Source organism: Buteo buteo, chromosome Z, assembly GCF_964188355.1.
Source record: "Buteo buteo chromosome Z, bButBut1.hap1.1, whole genome shotgun sequence".
NCBI classification, from domain to species: Eukaryota; Metazoa; Chordata; class Aves; order Accipitriformes; family Accipitridae; genus Buteo; species Buteo buteo.
This window is the reverse complement of record NC_134204.1, coordinates 51,964,523-51,989,996: the sequence shown is the minus strand read 5'-3', so window position 1 is coordinate 51,989,996 and position 25,474 is coordinate 51,964,523. Positions and strand designations below refer to the sequence as shown.

The 25,474-nt window shown below is 35.9% G+C and overlaps 1 protein-coding gene across 1 annotated transcript in view; it reads left to right on the top strand.

Annotated features, from left to right (window-relative positions):
• Window positions 1–25,474, top strand: part of ADAMTS19 (ADAM metallopeptidase with thrombospondin type 1 motif 19) — a 150,592-nt gene that overhangs the window by 44,218 nt on the left and 80,900 nt on the right. The window contains exon 7 of the mRNA XM_075020924.1: window positions 7,466–7,509. Coding sequence (XP_074877025.1) covers window positions 7,466–7,509 — 44 coding nt within the window. The remainder of the gene's footprint in view (window positions 1–7,465; window positions 7,510–25,474) is intronic.

The window sequence follows — 25,474 nt, the reverse complement described above, 5'->3', positions numbered from 1 at the left end:
TTAAGGAAATTGAAGTAGAGAGCAGGGAAGTGATTGGTTGGATAGCAGATAGTAAGTCAGTGCTGGAGCCAGAAATTAAAGATCTGTTCTTCTGACATTTTTATTTTTTCAGTGGTATTACTCTCTGGACTATACTGCCTCCCATCTCAGAGCTGCTTTAGCTGCTAATAAATCATACCAGTGCGGTTTGCTGACTGTGGGAATGTTTTGCTAATCCAGGCTCCCTCTGCACATCATCAGGTTTATGGTATAGCTAACCCCATGTGTGGCTCCACTTGTGTGTTTTGTTAATTCAGAGTCTCATTCTGTTTTGCAAACGCAGAATAAGCTCCTTTGTCACAACTTCCAAACAGCTTCGGACAGCAGACCTGCTCTACTGAGAGAAATAATTTTGTTTAGACAGATGAACACCAACTGCTTGGTATTTTTCAAGTAAAAATGTAAAGTCTTCGTTATCTAACGCATTCTGTGGCAGACCTCCTAAAACTTACCCACACCTCCTTTTTTGTCTCACATGATAATAGAACAGCAAGAGTGCTTTGAAAAAGCTTTTCTGTGCTTTCACATGCCAGTTGTGTCTAGTAACCAAAAGAGTTAGAAATGAAGTACTGAGTATTCTGCAGAGCTAATTTTTAAAGCCTAACTACAGAGTTATGTGTATGTAATAAAGACTTATTCAACAAAGAGCCATCATAGCCTTTCCATGAAAAAGGTACTTTTCAAGACTTATTTTTGCATTTGTTGTATAAAGCAGAAAGCAAAACCAGCTTCTCCCCACAACTTTCTCTGCTGCCCAAATGGACTGTAATGATACATATGAATCTGCTACCGATTTGTTAATTTCACTTTACTGTGTCCTATTTCAGCCTGTGAGGTTTTGTTTAGTTTCCCTTTAAATTGGCTTATTCTAATGAAGGAATGTCCTGTTTAAAATATGGTGCCATATAGTAAAGGGAGGACAGAAGGAAAAAGTTTGAATAGTGTATTTAGAAAAGATCCCCAGGGAGGTTAAGTATAAGGTGAGTGTGAGAATTAAGACAGAAATTGTTTTAAGGACTCTCTTGATAAAACTGTCTATCTGATTCACAGTTATAAATTAGCACTAGTACTTTAGTGTCAGGAAGTACTTTTCTCTGAGGAAAAAATATACCATGGCACATCAACATCCTCCTTGCCTTTTATGTTAGAGTGCTAGTGCACAGATTTAAGCCTTGATTTTGGTGGCCACTGAGGTGATGTTACCAGTTGCTATCTGCACAGGTTGTCTGACCTGAATGAGGTAACTGAAAGTAAGGCAGGAAAAAGCCCACAGTTGCTCTATGACAGTTCTTAAATTCTTATATTGCCCCTATTGCAAACAAGGTAATGAAAGCTTTGAAGAGTATTTAAAAAAAAAGGTACAGGAATGAGGCAGAATCTACCTTCACTTAAAAGTTATGCATCATGCTGCTTTCCCAGTGCATAGGTCTATCTCTGTCACAGTGGTTTTTAGAAAAACATGTAAATATGAAAAGAATAAAAAAAAAAAAGTCAAGTTCTTTATTCTCCTTCTCAGAATTGCCATTTTCACATGTGCTTGTGATAGAAAGTAGGTCTCCGGTTCTCCTAATATTCGTCAGATAGACAGTGATATTCCATGTTCACAATGTACATCAGCTGTTTATTCATATTGTTCTGCAGTGTCTGAAATTTCTTTGCTGTGGGTGATATATAATTGAAACAGTGCTGCAAAGCATTTTCACTGTAAGAAAGTGCCTCATTCTATAAAAGTAGACAGTAGGATTAAACAGCACTTAAATTTGCTAAATATTGTTTAATTTCCAATCGTTCCTACCCTCCAGAACCCTCCTTCTCCTGAAAGCTTGGACAAGAATTTCTTAAGCATTGCTATTACATTCCAACGTGCACAAGAAGTACAGTTCTTTTTCTGACTTTGCTTTTTAATACCTTTCTGATGATAATGGTTTGAACCAAAAATACCTGCTCAGAAGGTCAAAGGTGGAAGACTGTGAATGACTCCTGAACAGTAACTAACATTACAGGGTTACCGAAACAGGTTGCAGTGTTTGGCAGTCCAAAATTGTTGAAATGTAGGGGATGGAGATTTGGTTATTAAGCTGCTACTGTCCTTAAACTTCTAGTGGAATTCAGCTCTGGAAAAGTAAGTTCTTGCAAGTGCATGGTGAGAGATTAAATTATTCTTAATTTTGTCTTCATAGTGGTATTTTTTCATCACTGTAATTTCAACACTGCCAACTTTGATATTTTTTCAAAGTTTTACAGTGTTTACTGTTTTTCTTTTGACATCAATAGCAGACATCAAGGGAGTTCATGAGAATCTCACGTGTCCTTACTATTAAATATTTACTAATAGGATTGTAGATGGAGAAGGACGCATGGAAACATGAGAAGAGCATACTTCAGAATCAAAAGTGTCTTTTTTTAAAAAAAACACAATCTCCTGTATTTATCATGTTAATTTTAAGACATGTATTTTTTATCTTGTGTATTTTAAAAATCCCCCTAATCTTAAGTCATCACATGCTGTTTGTTTTGGTTTTGGTTTTTTCTTCTCTAAGTTCAAGTTGTTTGAGTCTGTGAAGTGGTAATGCTTGTAATAATACCTGTGAGAAAAATCTGCATGAATTTACCTGTTTCTGTCAGCTTGTTCTTTTGAGCTTTAGTACTCAGGCTACATATGTTCCATTCACTCTGACAGACCTGTTACATAGCATTACATGGATGTAAACTGAATTTTAAATCTCTGATTATCTAGTGCAAGTCTCTAACATTAAATTCGGTCAGTCATTTTTACATTTTAATTTTCTGGTGCATAAGAAGGCTAGACAGTCTTGAGACAAAGTTTTAAAAGAAAGGAAGATTAACTGTGCTCTGAAGTAGACTATTGCCACAGTTATTTACTTTCAGAATGGACAGTTGTGTCTTATTTCTAATTTTTGTTACTTCAACTTTCAACCATGGATCTCTTTGTACCGTTTGCTGCTAAAGAGCTGTTAGAAAGCTCCTCCCTATGTAAATACTTGTAGGCTGTGCTGAAGTCACAAGTCATCTTTCTCTTAGATTAATTTAGAGAGGATTTTAAGCCTGTTTCTCAGACATGTAATCATTCTTTTAGCTCTTTCCAGACCTTCTCCTATTTTCCAAATTATTTTTTGAAGCATAAGCACCAAAATTGGACACAGTAGTGTGTGAACGGTTGTACTGATGCCATGTCTGATATTTTCCTGCATCTTTGTCCAAGGATATTGTTCAGTCCTACTGCTTGTTTTCAAATGCTCATTTCTTCTTGTTGTTGTCATGCTGTTGGCGTATCTGATCAAGTTTGGGGGTCCAGTTTTGGCTACATTAAAATAAAAGTTACTCAGGTGAGTCATCTTTAAAAATTGATTTGTCTTCATTCCTACTTGTATTCTACCACAAGTAATTTAGTTTTCAAACTTTACCAATAGTGCTCGCTTGTTTTCTTCCAGATCATTGTTTAATGCTAATGCTGAGTCTAGATTCTGTTGGACTCCACTCAAAAACACCTTCCTTGGCTTCCTAACATTTTTATATCTGTTTTGAGATGTCAGCTACACATTCAATTCAGTTAGTAGATCAATTACCACATTTCTGACCTGTAATTTTTTAGTTCGGCTGAAACATGGACTTTAGAAGAAGGCCTATTTATATTATCCTTTTTAATCTCAGTTCAACTTTAAAGAGCCTAAGTAAGTGATCTGTTATTTAAAATATTTTAATATACTATTTCCTGATTTACTAAAATACACTGTTGAGTGCATACCAGTACATTTGAGGTTTACTCTCAAAGTACTAAACAGTTTCTGAAATAGCATTTATAATAGTAACATTGTCCATTTGTTTAAATTGCCAACTGAATAGTAAATGTGTAATTCATCTTGTGGTTCATATACTCCAAAATTGATTTTAATTTAATTTTTTTTTAAAGTGCATTTATTAGTTAGTATGTATGTGCTTAGTTTATATGTGGGAAAAATTTCAGAATGTACTATTACATGAAGAGACAAGAACATCTGCAGTGTTGTCATTATTCAGTTAGCATGATGCAAATGAAGGCATTTGCAATGTGATGATAATGTTATTTGCCATGGGGCCCATTAATTGCAACTATTCTTCATAAAAACCTTATTATTTGAGAAAACTTGTTGCATGGGTCATAAGCCTCAAATATATCTGAAAAAGTGGTAAGTCCTAGACTCAAAGACAACAGCAGGAGTTAGACTGCAGTTTCAAGCCTATACTACTTTTATCAAAATTATGAACATTAGAGAAGTTAAGAAACTGAAAGTAGGGTGAAAGCCAGAATGAAGATTTGGTAGACTGGTAAAATCCATTATGTGTCCTCTTCTGTTTCTTCTTCTCTCCAGTCTAGCATATGGAAAGAAATGATAAACCGTCTTGGACAAGAAATAGGTCTTTTGACTGGTATGCCTAAAACAAGTGTTAAATTTACCTAAAATGACAAATTGGTGCAAACTATTCATAAAACAACAACAAAAAAACCCCCTGGATTCTTCTGTAGTCTTCCTCTGCTGTTCTTCATGTTTTCTGTTGTACATCCCATCCACACATCAGGATTTATTTTAACAAAGAGAATGTAGTGAGATACTTTATATTTAGAAATTGGATAGTTGGTCTTTGCTGTGAAGGCCTTTCATAATGCTACGTGTAGTCGATTAAAAATGCACTAACTAAATACAATTTTCTGAAACAATAGATTAGTGGTTACCCATTCTTGCTTAGAATTCTTTTCTAGAGTTAGCCAACTTGTTCAAGCTCGGAAATCAGTCCTAAATCTCGTGAAAGCTCCTCTTTTCTCTCAGTTGAATAAGGACCTGTTCTCGCCTCCATGTGCGTGCAAAGTAACCATTTAGAGTAATGGAAGTTGTGTTCTGGATAGTGATTAGAAGGGGTCTTTAGTGTGCTTTAACCAGTTTCTTGCTTTCAGTGTTACTCAGTTACTAACTTGAGCCACAAAAGCTTCTATATGCATTAATGGTAATGCTAATATCTTTGCCCTATTTTGCATAGAGAAGGGAGGAGAAGAACAAAGGCAAATAATCTCAGTGGCTTTCCTGAGGGCTTTGTAGTGTGTTTTATTGCTCTATCTTATACCTCCTTTTACTTGGAAGAGTCCATATCCTCTCTTTTGTTTTGTGTAGTTTCAGTATGCCAATTCAATATATATATATATATATAAAATGTAGAGGGGTGTATATAAATATATGTGTGTATGTTGTATACATGCACAGGAACGTAGTTGTAATATGGTGGAATATTTAAGTTACCGGGTGGGAATTAGAGAACGATTTCTGTGAGAGTCATTGGTAGGTCTAGCTAGAGCTGTAAATCTTTACTAAGGAGCCTAGTCTCAAATGTATGTAATGCATTCATATTCTTGGAAATTAAAGGAGGTATTACATTCTTACAATGTAAATCAGGAACTAAGAATGGTTTATTGTACTTCTCTCTTGCCAAATCATAGCAGTACTGTTTCCCCCAAGTCCCATAATGAAAGTCTGGATGCATAGCTTAACCATAGTCAGAGTCAGCCAAGAAAGAAAAACAAAACAAAAACAGCTCAGTAAGCGTATGAGAACAAAGCTATTACATAAGCAGAAACCTCTTGGATATTGGCAGTTTTAAAATGTCAGATGGTATTCTTTTACATTTGAAGGTATGCTCTCTTTTTTTTTACTTGTTGTTACATCAGTTAACATTTAGGGCAGTTGTATGAGTGTGTGTGGAAGACAATCTATGTCCTTAGATTGTATTTACACATGTTCTGTTGCTTCACCACAAGTCCCATATTTCTAATCATTTTGTCATGTTGCTTAACAAGACAATAAGTCCCTTGTGTCACACAGCACAAAACAAAGAATTGTCTTACAACCCAGTGCATTAATGCAATTTGTTGCAGGTTTGAAAAAATAAAAGAACTTCCTTCTGTATCTGATTATAGTTTCTTGTTCACCACCTTTGGCTCAATTTCCAGGCCTCTTCTAAGTGGATTCCCAGAGTTTCTTTATCAGTTTATTTGCAAGACTTGTTTCTAGCACTGTTGTTTTGCTTTTCTACCCTGTAGTTGTCTGGCAGTGGTGACTGGAGAATCAAAAGCTATGTAAACCCAAGTCTCTGGCTGTGTGGCCTTTAGCAAGTGTCAGAAATTTGCTGGCCTCTTGAGATTGCTTTTGGGTCTAAATCATTCTGTGGGAATAGTCTGTGGGAAACAAACAAACAAACAAAAAGCTCTTGAAGCAGTTATATTTGTAAAAATGATAAGTATCACTAGTCTGTTCTCATCTCAAGCACCAAATAATTCCTGCATTTTGTTCCTGGAAAATGAGCATTTCTATATGTGTGTATCTTTATCAATCTATGTGTATATCTTTGTAGCTTCATAGGCAGAATATAAAAATGAAATCTCTCTGGCCCATGTGGTCCCTCTCTAAAAATAGAGACCATTACTCTGTGGCACAGCTAAAGAACAGAAACCTGAGTACATGTTGAAATGAAGTTCAGGTAACTAGGTTGTATTTTGCTTAGATGCTATATGTAGAGGTTTTTTGTTGTTTGTTCCTTGTTGGTTCCCTCCCCACCTTCCTCAGTTCATGCATACCTCAGCAGCCCCATTTTTACTTAAAGTAAAAAATTAGCATGAGTTATAAAACTCCAGTAAAAAAACAGCTTTTCCTTTGCTCTTTTGGTAACTTTGTTATATTTCTCTGAGAACAGGTAAAATAAATGTGAAATTAAAATGAATCCCAAGCAGATGTTGGTTAACACAAAGATGAAATATTTATCCACTTCATGCAATTGAACAGTCTTATTTATAGAGCTATGACTGGACTAAAATCTATGTAGGAGATAGGATAGTCTTCTCCTAGTGAGTTAATTTGTAAGTTTTTCACTACTAGAATGGGATGCCCTAGCAGAAATACTTCTCCAGAATGTATTCCTATTAGTCATTTTAACCATTGACTTATTAGCACAAAAACTTTCTGACTCTATCTCTGATTAAATGCTGGATTACAATGCTGCATTTGGACCTGATATTAAGCACTGAAGATATTTTTATTTCAAATGAAAGAAAGACTAACTTTAAACTTGTTGCATTTCAAGATACTTACATGGGGGAAAAAAAACCCAGAAATTAGGTACAATGTAATTTAAATATGTTGTTTTTTTAAAATTTTAAAATATGTTTTGTCACCCGACTACTCCTAAATCTGTTCTGAGAATAAACTCAAGTTTAAGTGTTCTGGGTAATCCTGGCCTTTGCTTCCCCATGCTCTTTGTTGAGATACTGCTGTTCTGTATTTATTCAATGAGCCATACAAAATATTTGTAAATAGGTCACACGGTCGTTACCAGTCTGACAGCTTGGCTTGCTTAACATTGTTCTTTTCCCCCCCAATTCTAGGAAGGATTTCTGTGTACATAAAGACGAACCATGTGATACTGTTGGTAAGTAAATAAACGTAAGAGACTGTGTGTGTAAACCACTTCATAAAATAAGTGTTACATAAATAGAGATGTGAAGCTAAAAGATGACAACAGCATCAGTGATGGATAGCTGTAACTAGCTAAAATGCAAACTACATCTCAAATGCCAATAATGCTTTGTTAGATTTCTATATGCTTCTAGCAAAATAATATGTTTAAGTACAATACTTCCATCTCATTCATAAAGCTAACTTTTAAAACTTTTTTCTCTTTAATCTCACTGACAGTTTAATGCAAAATTGTTTCAATATTCTTAATTCAGAACATGAAGCTAAAAAAATGTGTTTATGACTCTTTATGCAGTGGTTTTATCTTTGGTAAGAATATGTCTATGATGTTTATAAGAAGTTTCCATAAGAATATAATATAATATAGTACAGTGATACAGTGTTTATGAACTATGTAACTTCAGAACAATACAGGATGTGAACTATTGTGCAAGGCATCTTCTGATGTCTTCAGTTAAACTGAGTGCTAGCTGCACCGAGTTTTTCTATCAGCAGTCATTAATTTAGTTCACACCCTTTTGGGAAAGTGCAAAGATCTGGTAGAAAAGGTAGCAAAAGGTAGCAATTGTTCTGTTCAGTTGTAATTCTGGGTTAAAACATGCCATGACACTAAATGAAGGATGTCATGGCATGTTTTTACCCTAGAATTTCATTTGGCTAATAGATGTCTTTAAGAGTTCTATATGTAATAAATAGAGGTATTCAGAACCCAAATTGTTTCAATAAGATTACCATGACAGTAATAGACTATTAGCTATTGTCATGCTTGTGCTCCCTCTTAGGTAGAGAAGTAGATTTTTTTTTTTTCCTGTTTAATTTCAGTGGCAAAGGTTTGAGAAGATTTCTTATGTGAACTGTATTACCTCACTCCTTGGTAGTCTTCTTTCTTTTACTGCTGTATGATCCCCAGTCTATGTGAGCATGTCTGTGGGATGGATATCAATAAAGAACCATTCTAAATGAAGAATGGAGTAGCTCTTACAGCAGTTAGTGGTTAAGAATTCATAGTGTTCTTCCACTAATCAGTGTCTTGGTCTTGGGTGAATTTTCTGTGAGTGTTTGGTGCTCAGAGGCATTTATTTTTGTCTTCTAAGTGGAAAAATGTTTCCTTCTAGCTGAAAGAGGAAGCGATGTGACAAGAAGCCTTCAGCATCTTATGTTGATCTAAGCTGAAGGTCAAACCTGGAGTACTTCCAGTATACCTAAATCAGGATAGGCTGCTGTCTGGATTTCACAGATGAAGTGAATGTATTCAAGGATTTTCCTTGAAAAATGTTTCCTCTTTTGTTCAACCTTGGAGGTAATAGAATGACTATTTATCTCTGAATTTGTCTATGGAATTGTAAATGAGATAAGATTGAACTGATTCAAGTATCAGTCGTTCACATTTCTATGGTGAAGAAGCTTGGATGAAACTTGAAAGTGAGGCAGTACATTCATCGTAAGTGCACAGGAAGTAAAGAGTTTGCAGTCTTAATATAATGATAAGCAAAATCAAGTAGAGACCTTGGCTGTCTAATCTGGCATTTTGTGGAATGGCTGTTGTGGACTTTCTCACTATGCATATTGTTGTTTAGAGTTTTCTTCAGGAATTGAAACATAGTTCATATGTGCAGTTCTTTCCATATAGCTACAACTGTGCAGCAAAAGCTAAGGTCATTCTTTTCCTGTTCCATCAGTTACATGAATTTAAACATTAGTTTTCTGGATGAATATAGTGCTGTTCCATAAATTCAGTGTATCATTTCTTCCATGCACATTTACAGTACTGTGGGTCCATGCTCAATCTAAAGAAGATAATGTCTTTCTGAAGCTCTTGTCCACCATCATCCATGAGCTGATCTAAGGAAGAGTGTTCAAAAACTAGGGAGAACTTTGTGCATTTCTCTTGAAGGGAATTTTTAAATTGTCTTACTGGCATGGATGTATTTCGTCAATATTTTTAGGATTGCAGATTTATATGCAAAATTGTTGAAAGTACATGTAGGTAGATGGTGGTTTCATTTTGGCGTCTTTTCTTTTACTTTTGATTTCCCTAGGAAAACCCAACTGGTGATTTTTAGTCTTAGATTAGATCATGAGTAAAAGTTCATTGAAAGGTAAGGATGAGGTGTTTGATCTTACTATAGATCTTCATGCAACTTGTTTATAAGCAAAAGGAGACAGCACATTCCAGCGACCTTTAACATGCTGTAAATTACAGAATTTGCCAAAGAAAGTAGATGAGAAATGCTAACGTAGTACCAACTGTACAATTCCCAGCTGTCCAGAGCTTGCCTCTCCTTCCCCCAATAAAACCCCGAAAGAATACACCACAATACAGACTTTTGTCTACCATAAAGGCAATTCTCTGTGAAATGTTAACATAACTGTACATGTACGTGAGGCAGTCAAGGTGATCTTTGCAGCACATTACACAATCCAGAAATGAAAGTCATGAGAAAAGAACATTTATAGGATGGACCTCATTATTGGAAAGGGTTGTCATGTTGGATCATAGTTCTTCCCAGTGATGGATACTAAACAGACAAATACTGGATTTATTGTTTATTCATTAAATGCCAAGACTCACAGTTTTCAGACTGGACGTGAGTACCCACTTAAGCCAGATGGAGTAAGTACTGGTGCCAGTATTCTGTTATGCAGACAAAGTGTTCATGTACTTAGGTGGCAAACAATAAATTTCTCTGTGCTTCTGGTCTTGTTCTACTCAAAGTACAGAGCTTATGAACTCTTCAATTAGTACTTTTTCATTGTCTCTTAAAATAACAGACTGATTTATATGAAGATTTAATGGTTTAAAGGTAACATTAACCAAGAACTCTGTTAACCCGAAAAAAATGTTTACTCAAAATCAAAAACATGTGTCAAAACTCCCTAGAAAGATATAATTTCATTCTTTATTTTGAAACAAAATACATGGTGCCAATCTTCTAAATGTTCCTTCACAAAAGCATTTAAGGTGGACAAATGCAAGAATTTTTTTTCCATGATGATAGAAAACATATTTTGGAATGTTTGTCAGATTTTTACATTCTTAATCAGGAAGAAAAGTTCTGGCTATCTTGGTGATCAAGCACAAAATGTATTAACACTTCATATTTGAGAGTTTTGAAAAGTAGGCAGAAATAGAAGAATTAGTTCTGGAATTTTATTCAATTTCCCAAAGTGTGTTGAAGTTTAAAAAGTAGAATGTCTTTATTTTATGCTTTTCAGAGTTACATTAGGTATTATACTATTGGTAGAAGTGTTCAGAAAGCTCTACTGTAGCCTGGGGAGTTGTGGGGCTACTTTCTTACTTCATAATGTAAATCCAGAGTAACTCGAATGAGTGCCTTCCTTGACTAATCTCATGTTTCTGTAAAATAGTAAGCTAGACTCTCATATGGTGTCAGTCAGCCCAGCTCAATTGATTTCATCTAAGCTGTTCTGATTTCAGCATTGCCAATTGTCACAGCCCCTGTCAAATTCTTTCTGGTCTGGGTGGAGAACCACAAGGCAATTGTTTTAGGCTCAAAATCGACCAGACCCAAGTGTTCTTGAGCTTCCTCTAGTTGATTGGCTGCAGCACTCTTTTATTTTTATTTTGTTTCCCCTGCTGTTCTGCTCATGTGTATGCTCGCCATCCCCAATCCTGCACGGAAGTGAGATCCTGTTGCTCCGCCACTGGTTCTCACAGCTCTTCTGTAGCTTAAAGAGAGGTCTCAGACCTTGCTTTACTGTATGATCATTAGGGACATACTGTGATTAAAACAGAGGGCTTGTCGAGGGGTGGAACAATATGAAGATGTTTATATACAAATTAAATTTACTTTAGCTAATGAAAAAAAATGGTTTAGCTCTGTAATTGTCCAAGATTCTTTTCCCCCAGAAGACAACTGGTTTGGGGGATCATGGCATTTCTGTCTTCCAAACAGGTTTTGTTAGCTTAGTCAGAGGGAACGATCTTTTAAATTCGTGGTAATTTGATGTGTTGTTCTTTTTCTTGTGCTGTAGACAGGTAAAATTATGAGTGTAGATGTCTCAATGAATTTCTGAAAAATTAAGAAATAATTCAGTTGTCAATTTTCAGAAAATTAAGTCTGTACTAAAAGAATCAGCACAAAATGTAAACTAGGGGCTAGTAGATGCTGTATTGGTTTTGTGCATACATTTTCTGGTATTATCATATTTCAGTAACTGAAAGGAGCAACGGTTCATAGGGAAACTTGTTAGTGGGTTATTGCACAAACCATAGTACCAGCAGATGGAAATCAACAGATATTTTCTCACTCTCTTCAAGGATTAAGCTAACAAATAAACACAGGAAGACTATTTCTTGAAGCAAGTGTATGTACATTTGAATTTCCCTTCCTTTGTCAACATTTCCACTGCAGCAATTAAGATTTTGAGTGTCTGAGACATACTTCTTTTAGATTACATCTGTTGTTTGTTGCTAGCTAATGTGTTCTGTGGAAACACTATAACAGAGAGTTCTTAGTGTGAAATGTTACAGGCACAGGCAGATTGTGAAATTAGGCTTGTCTTGTGTTGGCATCAGTTTGGAGCCTCATTAATCTGCAGGAAGTGAGGGAAGGGCTGTTTCTAAGGGAGGCCATGTCCTTTCTGGGACTGCCCTGCATGGAGGCTGCTCACTGCCTTTGTTTAGCATCCCTCTGCCTGCTTTTCCAGTCTTTCCTTGTGCCAGCAAAATGACTCAGCGAGTCTTAGCACAAACAAGCGGTTGTGTTTAGTGGTAATTGTGATTGTTTACTTAACTAGCTGTAAAATTTTGTTTGTAGCTTCCATGGAGCTCACTATTTGCATCTAAGCTGTAGGTTAGATTGATGGGTAGGTTCTAGCAGGGTGGTTGAGAGCTTCTGATGCCCTGGGAGTGTTCAGTGATGCATAAAGTTGTTCTCACAGCAGTATCATCTCAAAATGGTTTTCAAAAGGTGTAGGAATGAACATAATTGCTACAGCTGGAAATACTGGCAGACTGAATGACCTGCACAAGATCAATGAATTAACAAGTGAGAGAATCACAAAGGGAACCCAGCATGTTCTTCCTTTCTGTTCACCCTATTTCATTGTCTGCATTTTTAGTGCCCTTTGACGTGACTTTTAAGAAAATCTAACATGTTGGCATGCTGTCATATCACTGTAAGTTGTAAAGCTCCAAGTAAATTTCTCCTTAAAGAACATGTAGAATTTGAAAATAATTTGGAGACAAAAAGTCTTCTATTCTACTATTTGAAAGCTGTTGCTTTAGTAATACTACCCTATAGTGAATATTAATTACAGTTCCTGCTGGTAGTTGGTTTTTTTTCTAAGTCTTTATTGAAGATAGACCATTCCAGATGTCAGACACTAAGCACCTGAATCCTTGTATTATCCCTTCTCTTAGGGTATCTGATTCTTCAGGTAGTATCTTCTCTCATCCCTTGTCAAAAGTCCACAGGTGTACAACACGTGCTTTGTAAAATGTTGTGACCATAGTTGATGTTTTGAAAGATTTATGATAGCTAGTAAAATATCCTAGTAACACTGACTGCAACAAAATGGAAAAAAAAAAAAAAGTAGTATTTCCAGATTCAGTTACTGTAAGCCTTTTACTGCACTCAGTTAAAAAAATATGCCTCTGTCAAAGGAAGGTCAGGAATTTTCTCAGCATGTATAGAGTTTCATTTGAACTAATATGTCAGAATTATGAATCATTTTGAAGACAGCTTTTGCCTAACATAGAGTGACCTCAGCTGATTGTTTCAATACTGTCTTCTTACTGCAGCAGGGTGAGGCTTCTGTTTTTTAACTGCATCTTCGGCTGACACTCCTATATTGTTCTGCACAAACCTGTTTCCTTTAAAGCTCATACCATTTGCTTATACTCTTAGTCCTGGTTGAAATTCCCAAGTAATAGGAAGTTTCAGGAATAGTAAATGGAGCTTTTCTGATTCTTTATGAAAGACAGGGTTTCCAACATTTCACTAATCTCAAAGGAGTGTAAGTACAATGTTCTGCTTGTGGTCTCCTGGACAGAAGGTAGTTAAGTGCTGTTTTCAAACAATATTTTTTATCTTATGATATCACAACAGAGCAGGGTTTCCTTAAAAAAAAATTAAAAATTATTATTTTTAAAACCTGATACTGTATCATTTGATCCGGTATTTTCAGATACCATCTTCAGTTAAAACATCAGCTATTAGAACATTGTTTCCCAAAAACGCCCTTCCATGTAAACTGTTTACTAGAAAGTGTTTTCTAATAAAATGCTGATATTGCAATCTCTAAACAGAGCTCCCTTAAAAACTCTCCTCAGATCATTTTAGGGAGATGGTACAAATACAGTATATTATCAATTTCTAACTTTGGTAAAAGCTAGTGTTGCAAATATAAAAACAGTAGTGGAAAATTGAGGTGCCATCAGGTCTTCATTCTGTTGCAAATGTTCTAAATAGCATGGATACCAATCATGACTGGTAAGGAGTGAAACATCTACACAATAAAGACTACAAAACTAAACGAAGTGAAAGAACATGTCTTCCATCCAACTTAGCAAAATGCCAAAGATAGGTTTATTTACTTTGTTTTTCTAATGTGAAAGGTGTAGATCTTTAATACTTGGACTTGGCCTTTTCCTCCAAAACTTGTCCCCAGGCATAAAGGTTTAGTCCAGCTCCAGCCCTGTGCATTAAGAGATACGACAGAAATAGGGCATTGGGCAGGCTATCATTGTCCAGTGAAGGTTAATGCTGGAAATACTGAAGCTGAATGCTTAGGGCCTGTTACTGATGAAGAAGCAGCCAAAGAATTTGCACGGAACACGGGCAGGAGCATTGCAGAAGTAAACTTACAAAGTCTGTTTCCCTGTGCTTCCTCATCTGTATCCATCTGGTGTCCCTCCTCTTATCCAGAAGATCGCTCTGTTATAGTCTTGTGTAGCGGCCCTTAGCCTAACTAGCTAGGGGAGTGGTAACAGTTTGCTGAGAAGCAGGGTGAATTCTTTTGTGCTGAGCTGTGTGCTGCTGTGGCTGAACTCCTGCGGGCACTTGATATTGCTAATTTAAAGCTAGTTCAAGTACCTTTGTGCTGCAGAACAGGAGCCCTTCTGACATAAGCCCTGTAGGCAGGGTCAGTCATCTGCCACTCTAACACTTGGTGTGGCTAGACAGGACAGGATTACTGGACCCTGCACTGTGTTTCTCCAGAGGAAGGCAAAGAAGAGAAGAGGTGCTGCCACTGTGGTTTAAGTGGGCATAGTTGAGCATATCCTAGTCAAAAACTGGGATAAAGAAGCAAGAGGAAGTCACTCCCCTCTCTTTCAGGCTGTCCTCACTGTCAGAACTGGATCCTGCAGCATGTGTCTATTTTTCTAGAAGATACTAACAAGATCCTCTGTTGTTTATGTTCACTAGAAGGGTTTTTGTTTGCTTTTTCTCTTTTGTTGAGGCACAGTTGTGGAAGAAATGCACTTAAGGCAGTTACAAATCAATAGTGTACATTGCTGTGTTGCTGACACTTGCAGGGAGCAAGGGAGATTTCTGATCAGTCAAGGCAAATGGGAATCCATCGGTCCTGAGGCCTGTTGTTTACAGTATGTCCTAACTTTGACATGCATTTTTGCGAACAGGTTTCTCCACAAGACAGGTAAGGCTGAAAGTAGGAGGTGGGCCAGAATTACTTCTACAAAGGATGGAGTATATAATCTATGTATAGGTCCTGCCATAGATATAGCAGAGTGGGGGCAGGAGGGGAGCTGATAGTCCTGTCAGTCTTGCAGAGGGAAACGAAGGAGGCATGCTTAGAGAATGAAATCAGTGGAGGTTAGAAAGTTTAGTTTTGTAAGGTGTGTGCACACGTCTGTGTTTTGGAACGTTTTAGCATTGCACAAAGTCAGGTTGGATATTGGTGACAAGTGTTACGTTGTAAGTAAAGAAATACTATTTGAGGTTGCCATTCTAAAATTCTGTTGACTGAAGTCACCCATGCCTGGAGATGTACACCTAGCCCTCTAGCTGACCACTGTGACCAGCATTTTTTTCTGATATTCATCACTAGTGTAATTAAATTTGTTTCTTTTGTGTGAATATTACTGTCCTGGGTGCCATGGGGAATTCAGAGTGGGAGCAGGAGCAGTTGGATGGACAGACTGGATGAGGACAATCAACCACAAGAAGTTTCTCCCAGTGAAGGCATAGCTGCAGTCTGTTAAACTTCCTAGGTCAAAAATGTTCTCCAACTTATCTCCAAGCTTGCTGCTACACAAAATTTGCAAAAACGGCAAGAGCATTGTAAGCTTTGAGTTTTTGCCCTGTGGGTTGGTTTACCCCAAAATACAAAAACTGGCCTGAACAGAAGATACTCTAAACATATCCTGTGTAAAGGAAAGATAATTTTTGTCAGTAAGATAGCTGACATTCAGAGAACTGAATTCAGTTCACCATTTAATCTGCGAAAGACTTCCATGGAGAATTCCAATGTGTAACCTAATCTAAGCCATTCATATAACTTTTACAATACGTACAATTTTGCATTCATACAACATTCTCTTTTACAGCAAGATCATGATAATAAATTCACTGACCTGTATATAAAGGAACACCTCGTACAGTGAGAGCAGGAGCATCTTTTAAGTGCTTTTGTGAAAAAGCTAGCCATAGAGATCTCACTCAATTTCACTTAATGAACTTTTGTTTTTGTTAAAAGTACTGTATCTCAGATGTGTATCCATTAGCTGCAAATGCCTGAGTGACTACAATGTTCACATGTGGCTTCTGAACATTGATTTCTCCTGTGACATTGCTAGGATGTTTTATTTAGTATAATTTGAACTATGTAGAAGTGTAGAAATGCAAAAGTTCCCTAGAAAGTGATATCCATATAATAATACCTTTAATACACAAGATTTTTTTTAAGTCATCAGGGAAATTTTGACTTCTACAGTCTGCAGAATAAAATTTGCTTTTGCTGGTGAGTTACATGTCTGTAAGTACAGCAAAGCAGAACCTAATTAGATGTGAATGCCAATAAATGTAAAAAGCCAAACCAAAATAAATAAATAGAATTTAGTCTACCTCATGTGCCATAAAACGTAAAATGAGTTATGCATTCATGGTGCAATTTCTCAGGAAAGCAGAAAAGCGTAGGACTACCATACACATGCTCAGTCATCAAATCCAGACGTCTGCTATTGGAAGCCTCAACTTTATTCCTCTTCTAGATATATTAAATTCAGGTTTAAAAATTATTAAGATTCTTGATTCCAACTTAAGATGCAGTCCCATCTTACCTTGCCTCTTATTTTACTGAGTTGGACTAAATGGCAACACTCCAGTGAGACCAGAGAGCTAGTTTTTCATGCCCAGACAGCTGAACCTTTGTTTTCAAGCTGTGTTGTAACTCAGACACAAAATAACTACGTTACAACACATTAGATTGTTTTATTTTCCAGTGTTTTATTATGAGTGTTTAAAGCTTAATTAATCTCAACAGTAGTAGGGTAACACAGAATAAATCTCTCTGAATGGACTCTTGATGGCAATTCCATAATCATTGAGCTTACTTTTAATTACTAACCACCTACTATACTTAAAAACCAAGTCTTTTCTTCCTTAAACAATTGATCAAGAACTTACTGCTTCAGGCAATTCCTTTCTTTATTTTATTTTATTTTACTTTGAAGTAGTTAGCCTATGCATTTAGAGAGCTGAAAGTGAAGGAAAAAAGATCTTTTCTATTTTGTTTTTCAGATTATCCTAACAGAAGTCACTTACCGCTTTCTTACTAAGTATGTGTTAACAATCTGTCTTAGGAAACAGTAGGGCCTTTGAATGTGTTTAGGAAGACTGGAAGCTTAATTTTCATGTTAATATGCAGTTTCAGAAGTTTACAATGCAATCTGTGAGTAAATTTTAGATAGAGCTGAGAAAATCTGTGACATCTGTATTGAACTTCCATTAGCCTGTGGATGTTCTGGTTCAAGGAATAAAGATTTTTGAGAATAAAACAGTCTGCCATGTTACTCATTTGATGTACAGGATAATTTTGTGTATTTGTTGATAGTGTTGGTATTTATGGTTGTCTTTAATATTATTTATTTGTATAATAGTTACAAGTTAAAAATAAATATAGGATAATTATGATAGTATTAAAGGTGCAATCATTCCTCAGTTACTAAAGAAATCAACTTTTTCAGATACTGTGGTTATGTTGAAATATCTCTGAGGTTAGCAATTTTTTTTTCTTACATTATAATAATAACTATTACATCCATTCAGACCTGTGTCTAATTCTTGTTGCACATTCTTTCAGATACATTCAGTTGTGCTCTTTCTCATTTAGGTGACATGCTGTGATTGTTCTTAACATATGTTTAGATCCCTGCAGAGTCAACTACATGCTCAATTGCTGAATTTAGTTCTTGACCTCAGTAAGTGGTCCTGTAATATGCCACAATACCATGCATAGTTCTTTGTTTTTTCATGTGTAACCATATCCCTTCTGTGAAAATGTAATATAACTTTGTCATTTTCTACAGTTTATACTACTTCATCTCTAGGTAAATTTTAGTATTTATTTTGTATTGTTTTCTGTATTTAGTCTCAACTTACCTGAGGTATTTAAAATTCTGCCTTAAAGGGATTTAAGAAGTAGGGAGACTTGCTATATGTAAAGAATTTTAACATTACACTGAATAGCATTTAGAATATTTGTGCTTCGAGCTGGAACTTCAGTTTCTTTCATAGGCAAAACTCCTGTCCATCAGAAAAAGGCACTCCCAAGTAAGCACAAAAGAACCTGTAATATTATACAGTGCATATTTGCTTTGTGTTAAAGAAAACAAAAGGAAATTGCGAGCTAATTATCACAACAATTTGTGTTTGTCTTGTGAATAGTGTGTGCTTTCTAACTTCATGTATAAATCTTTCAGCTATGTGTGCGAGATTCAAAAGTGAAAGATCAGTGAAACATCAGAGCAATACTGCCATGGTACACAAGAGATGCTCAAGTCAAGGCTAGGGAAGGGTGGTGAGACACAAAGCAGAGGACAAAAGTGGGTGTGGTTTAACTAAGCTAAAGTCTCTGCTGGCAAAAACTCATTTACCAGAAGAAAATTTACAGTTTTAGCTAATCAGACTGCAAGAGATAAACAAATGAGTGATTTAGTGACCCTCTCACTGCATTGAACAGTGACTTGTGACTTATTTTATTCACCCAAAGTGTTGAAAAACTGAATCAGACCCAAGCAGCTGTTAGCACTTAAAAATATCTTTCATTGTCTCCTGGATTTTACAGTTTCAGTACTTATCTTTTATAGGTTGTTTTTATGTGAAAAATATTTAGATGAAGTCTTGTGTACATTCATAATAAAATTGTGCAGGTTGGCAACTGCAAATAATTGTGCATTGATAATCAGTTACTCTATATACTATAATACTGATATATAATCTGTATTAGTCTGTATAAAGAATCGCTCTTCATTTCACTTATCATGCATACAATTAAATTTTAAAAATGAAAAATAAAATTTAGTGCCAAACATTACAAATTAAAGACAACCAAAATATATGGCTGTAAAGTAAGGTATACCGGTTCTCTAGCTAGCCAGGCATTTCTCTAATATTAGTCTTGTGTTTAGCTCTTAGTAGATATGCTAGTGTAGAGTATTTTTATCCCTTCCAAAGAAACGTTTGCAAAGTTATATTTGAATAGAGTAGTCAGCCTTGTATAGTATTTTGCACTGAAAAATTCCACTGTTTTTTATTGGAAGTTTTTTTCAAAGTAAGAGAGACCAGGTAGCTCCTTGTGACTAATGCATCAGTTTCTGTGTCCCGTAGCTATATAATGGGAAACAACTATCAGCATAATGGAATTAGATAGACTATGTAGTGAATGCGTATTTTTCTCTGGATTTTGAAGAATGGGATGGGTAGGCAGCGATACATGGGTTCTTTAACTGAGGAGGAAACAAAAGGAGCTCCGTATTTGTGGACAGAACTGCAGATGATCCATACAACTGCAGCTGTTGTCAAAATACAAGGAAAACTGCTCCACAGATACAAGCATGAAGGAACAGAGAGTCAGGGCCCTCATTTAAATGCTTTTGGGCAGATTTTCTGTTTGAGGCAGATTTTCTGTTTGAATCCATCTCATAGGTCCCTTTTGTGAAACTTAAATGGCAACAAGTTCTTTTGTATTTCTGTTTTGAGTCCGTACTGAAGGTTTTACATTCTCAGGATGATGGTACCCTACCCTGAATAAAACATGAGTTTCTCATCAAGTAAGTCATTGTTAACTCAGCTTGCTTAAGCAGGGACTAGTCAGCGTCTAGTGCTGCACATGTGAGATACAGGAGCCTCCTCTAGTTCTCAATTACCTTGCATCTTGCAGACTTTGCAAAGGGAGTTTGGGTAATGGATTCCCTGGAAGAAGAAAGACCTTCTCAGCCTTTTCATTTTGCTTTCATGGAGTTCAAACTTCCTGAGGACCACCCCAACAAAGTCAAAGAATTTTTGAGTTGGAAACAGTTTGCAAGAACATTGAGATATGGTCTTGAAGAAGCTCAGCAGTTGCAGGTACAAGTTCAGCCACTGATCAGTTAGCACTGACTCTGACTTAGACAGGATAACCACTTTCATCACATGTGCTAATACAGCACAAAACAATATATACTTATTTACACTAATGAAGATGGAATACAGGATGGATATCTGGAAATAACAGTAGTAATTTTAAATCAAATAATTCTAGCTGAAAAGAGGCATGATGGAAGATAGCTTTGCCTTTATTCTCATTTATTTGAAAGATACTAGTGAAGCTAGCCATCCACATCTAGACAGTGTTTTCTGTATAAAGAAACAGTTAGCTATTTAATTTACTTTTCTGGAAGGTATGCTACTGGTGTCTGCTATAAGCAGTCCCACCATCAGTCATTTTCTTATAGTGCATCTCTTTCCTAGTGAGACAAAGTATAATTTCTTCACATGAAAAACTTAAAGGTCACTAACTTCAAAACTTTGGCCATAGAGTAATAGATTATTCTAAAAAGCAACAAACAAACAAAAAGCAGACTAATACTTCTTTCAATCCCCTTAGCTGCTCCTTGTCTCACACAAAAAAGAATGAAGATTACATCATGCTTTAAAAAAAGGAAAAAGAAATCTGACTATTTTCTTTAAGTGGGGTCTCAACAACAGTAAAATAATCACTTTCATATCAATTTTAGCTTGATTATCTCATGAAAACATGAGCAGTGTTTTACAGAAATCACACAGATTGCAGAAAATGATGAAATGTATTACTGTGCTGAAGCACTGTTTGTCAAGGAACAATTTTATGTTTCTACCACACTGTCATTTCCATAGCATGGGTATAATAAAATAAATTAGAAAAGAAAGCAGGGCAGTCTGGTTTTCCTCATATTTTGTTGTAGAAGTAAAACTAGGCCTAAAAAAATGTGTGTTAGAGTGAAAAAGACATGGTCTCATGAGTGATTTTACATCGGTTTGTTGCACAGGGGATGGTACCAAGACAAGGGGAAGAAGGCATCAGAAATTAAATGACAGGAAAATCAGCTTAATAAGGTATAAAGACTGGAATCTTTGTAAGACCAGGAGAAGCATGGGTGATATATTATGATTAGATCAAATTGGTAAGGAGAGGTGTTACATGAGGCTTGGAAGCATATTCAGAAAAAAAAATGATTTGATGGAATGAGACAAGAGGTGAATTCGAAGGCATTGCAATGTGCATAGATGTACAGAACACGGGGGACAACTTTAGCAGCTGCACATTTTATGAGTGTGAGAGTTGAAATCCAAATGTCAGGAAGGCAAGAAGAGAGATAAGCACCTGGGTGAATATTTTCACCATTTGGATGGAGTGACATAATTCTTAATTACCTCTAGTATGTATGTTACTCTGTGATGCTAATATATTTTGACCAAAGTGTACAGAGTTGTAGGCTTACAGTATTTTAAAACATCTTAAAGTGAACACACACTTCACAGCAGTAGAAGCAGTTCTGACAACTAATTGGACCATCTTATGTTGCAGGATAAGATCTATTCATCACATTTCTTATGGGGAGAGTCAGATTTTTTCAGAAGCAGAATAAGAGACGAGACTGTTTTAAAAATGTAGCACTTGCATTAAAATAGGAGTGCAAGAAGTATTTTCTGCTTTTTTGACAAATGACAGAAAACATTTAATCATCTTGAAATGATGTATATGCGCAAGTTTTAAGGTCAGCACAATTTTTTTAAAGTTATGGAAATTATGTAAAATTTCCATTTAGAAAGCAGAGAATACTTCAAAACTGATCTTGAAAACTAGGGGAACTTTTAAAGTATGTATACTGGATGTAGCTCCTCTGGCAGTCTAAAGCCTACCCTTACATCAGCATTTTCATAAGCATGCTGTTTGTGCACTGTGCTTTCCTGTTTCCTTGGGCTAGTGCCTTTGACATTAAATGATGAAAGTGTTTTTAATATATTTTAAAATAAAATGTTGGGGTTTTTTAATGTATTCCAGACATTTAAAATATTTTTAAATCAACCAAGCCTTTTTGTACTTTATTTTTATAAAAGTATGTTTAAAATAGTGTTCACATTTAAAAAAAAAAGGTAATTTGAACAATTGGCAATGGCAAGAAAGTATACAATAGCAATGCTGTAACAAATTATTAGAAAAGGTCATTGTCATAAAATGAGGTCAATTTGTGTTTCTTAATGCTAGTAAATATTCAAATTACAATTTCTTATACTACTCTTGTATCCTTGGCAAACTAAAATTTCACTTGCCTTTTTGGCAAAGGTACCTCCCTTTGAATTCAGTCTAGAGTCTGTGATTCTTACTTTTCCTTTTAAAGTCACATTGTAGCAGAAGCCTCAGTTTGCAAGTCTCTAAAAAGTTTTGCACAAAGTATTTATATGGGGCTGGAAAATTAACTTGCTCCTCTCTTTCTGTGAAAGATAACTTTTAAAATACTTGTCACAGTAAATCTATGCCAATTATTCCTTACAGATTTTTGAATGGACAAATACCAGATATGAGTCATCCAATATTCATCAGGCTGTTGAATCATCTAAGATATTTGTTCCTGTATACCAGGTGTTTAATTTCTCAAAAACTGTTCTAGAAGGAAATATGTAGGCCTGATAATAATTTTCCCCCAATACCCATTTCTACAATGGAACATTTATTTTTCAATGCATCTGAAGAGTGATTTTTCTCTTTAAAGAACTTCACAGAGAATTTCCCGCTTTCAAGAATGCCTCCACCTCTCAGGCTTTTGTGTAGCACTATTAAATACAGATAGCCACTTCATATCCCAGATGTTCATAGTGGTCTTACTTGCTTCCTGACAGGTTCAAGAGCTACCATATGCTCTGACATGAGGTTAGTTTCCAGCAACTGAAGAGAACTTGACTCAAACTGAAAACAATAAGGGAAAAAATGTATTTTAGAAAAGGCTAATTCTGTATGGATACTGTATAGATCAGTATTACTTTTGCTTCCATCCTTTAAAAGAATATCCTCTGAGAGGAGCAGTGAAATGCAGGAGTATCAGAAACCAGTACTCTCTGACCAGGCTCTATTAGATATTCCACATCAGGAGGGTTTAATGTTTAAAACAAAGTTACTTATTTGAAGATATTTGATATTACATGGGATTTTGATTTAGCAGGGTAAAATAATGATAAAATAATGCACTGAAATCACAGTGCAAACACAGTATAGCCATTGAAATATACAGTTGGGTTGCAGTACAAATCTGATTCCCATTACTGACCTTTATTTGCTCACTGTCATGATGCTGGGTGTCCCCAGGTGTTGGGAAGGAAAATGTGAGTTAAAGTCAGCTCAAGCCCATTACTCTGTTCAAAGTTCATTTCGTCAGTTGTTCAGTTTTTATACTCTCTGCTGGGCTGAGTGACATATGCACTTACCCCTTGCTGGGCTGGCTAACTCAAGAAGCCATTCACACTCTTTTGATTAACTCAGGCAAAAACATTTACACAAGCAGTTAATCCACTGAACTGGTACAGGCACTTATCTAAAACAAACCCTTCAGTCCCTTTTGTGTTGAGATAAATTCAGCTTTCTTTGCAACAGCTGTGGTCAGTCAGTCCCTACATTCTTCCCTTAGCTTCTTAAGCACATCACCCTTGCCCATCTAATCTGACCCATCTTCTATTTTAGGGGTTTATTGACCAGACACATAAAGGTAATTTTTTTTTTTTTTCAAATAAGTTTATTTAAGTAAAACAGGTTTGGAAAAGAATAATGAAAGATGGGCTAAATAAGGATCAAAAGAATGGAAAAAAAGGAAAAATACATATATATGTACACAGAAAGGTAGAGACAATTAGTCAAAGGAATAGATAGAGCCTTCATACCATGTGCACACATACCATCTTGTAACACTTTATACAACTGTAGTTGCCATTCTGGAGTAGTGGTGTATCTGGTCACAGAGGTAAATAATTAAAAGAAAAATGTATGGTTGAGTTTACATATTTTCTAGTCTTTGTGATGATCCATTAATAGCAGTCTTTCCTTAGCTTCTAGGTTAGGATTCATTCTATCAAAGAAAAGCAGAATTCAAGCTCTGCTTTTCTCCATCTAGCACAATGTTTTAAAAGACGTTTTATCGTAATGGTCTTTTTTATGCTGTGTATGTATATAAGAAAGTAATGGACAATGACAAAAACTTTTCTTTGTAAAGAGTGAATTCTCATTCCTGTTTCACTACAGGTAATCCCAAGATCAGAAGTGCCATATGCTTAGATATCATGAGGACTGGAAATGGCTAGTTCACACAGCTTTCCCTGTTCATTTTTGCCCCAGCAAAAAATATGATCCCCAGAAGGGGCTGGTAGAGAAAGCTACAAATACAACCTGAAGGCTGCAAAACAACATTGTTACATTGCCCACCTGTAAAGCAAATGTAATTGTAGAACAAGTTGGAAAACACAGAAAGCAAGTTTGAGTTGTTAAAAATATTTCCTGTGGTGTACCACAGTGTTCACTGTCATCATCTCCCCGTCTTGTCTGTAGAGTAACAAGGGTTTTGTCAACATAGAGAAACAGAGTGTTGTGGTAGGAGATGGGCACCAACTCTTAATCTGAGGCATGTGATACTCATTCGAAGTGAACTGTGTATCTGTTATGTCTCTCCAATGCATCAGTGAAAAGCATATCCTCAAGATTAATTTATTTATGCATGTATTTGGTGAAAGCTGTTCTGAAGTGGCTGGTGCTCAGCTTGAAACCTGTTTCTGGCTTTTTAAGTAACAAGCTTCCACTTTACTTTGGAAAGCCCCATTCAGTTTTGTTGCCAAAGCAGTGAGGTGTCTCCTTTTAAAAGTCACATCTTAGTTGATTGTATACAGCAGAGTTCCATGAAGCTTTCATAGGGCTCTCTTGTAAGTTACCCATGTAATTTAGGGACTGAAAGTCCTTATTGTGTAAGTCCTAAAAATAGACTTTTCTACTTCTGTCCAAAAGTTAAACTTATAAATGTGGATCAAGTTTATTAATACTCTTCTATGCCATGTAAAACAAACATCTGGAAGAATTGTTTATGAAAATCATGCCATGAGGAAGTTCGAGTAATGGATCAAACTAGTTCAATTTCTTAGAAGAAGATTAAGTTATTGCTTAGAAAGATAGCATTTTATTTTTCTTTCATATTAATAGTATGAGAAAATATGAAGGGAAGAAAATCTTTGTTGCATCTTACTCCATATGCTATGATTTTTCAAATTGTCTTCTGAACAGAATGACTTAGGCCGTCTTCAACATCAATTATACACAATCTAACAAAGTTTTTTCTGTTGCTAGATTACAGGTGCAAAAGAAAGTCAAATGTGGAGGAAAGGAAGTTGTGACGCTTTCCTTTTTCAATTTATAGCTTTTTTCTTTTCATTTTCCAG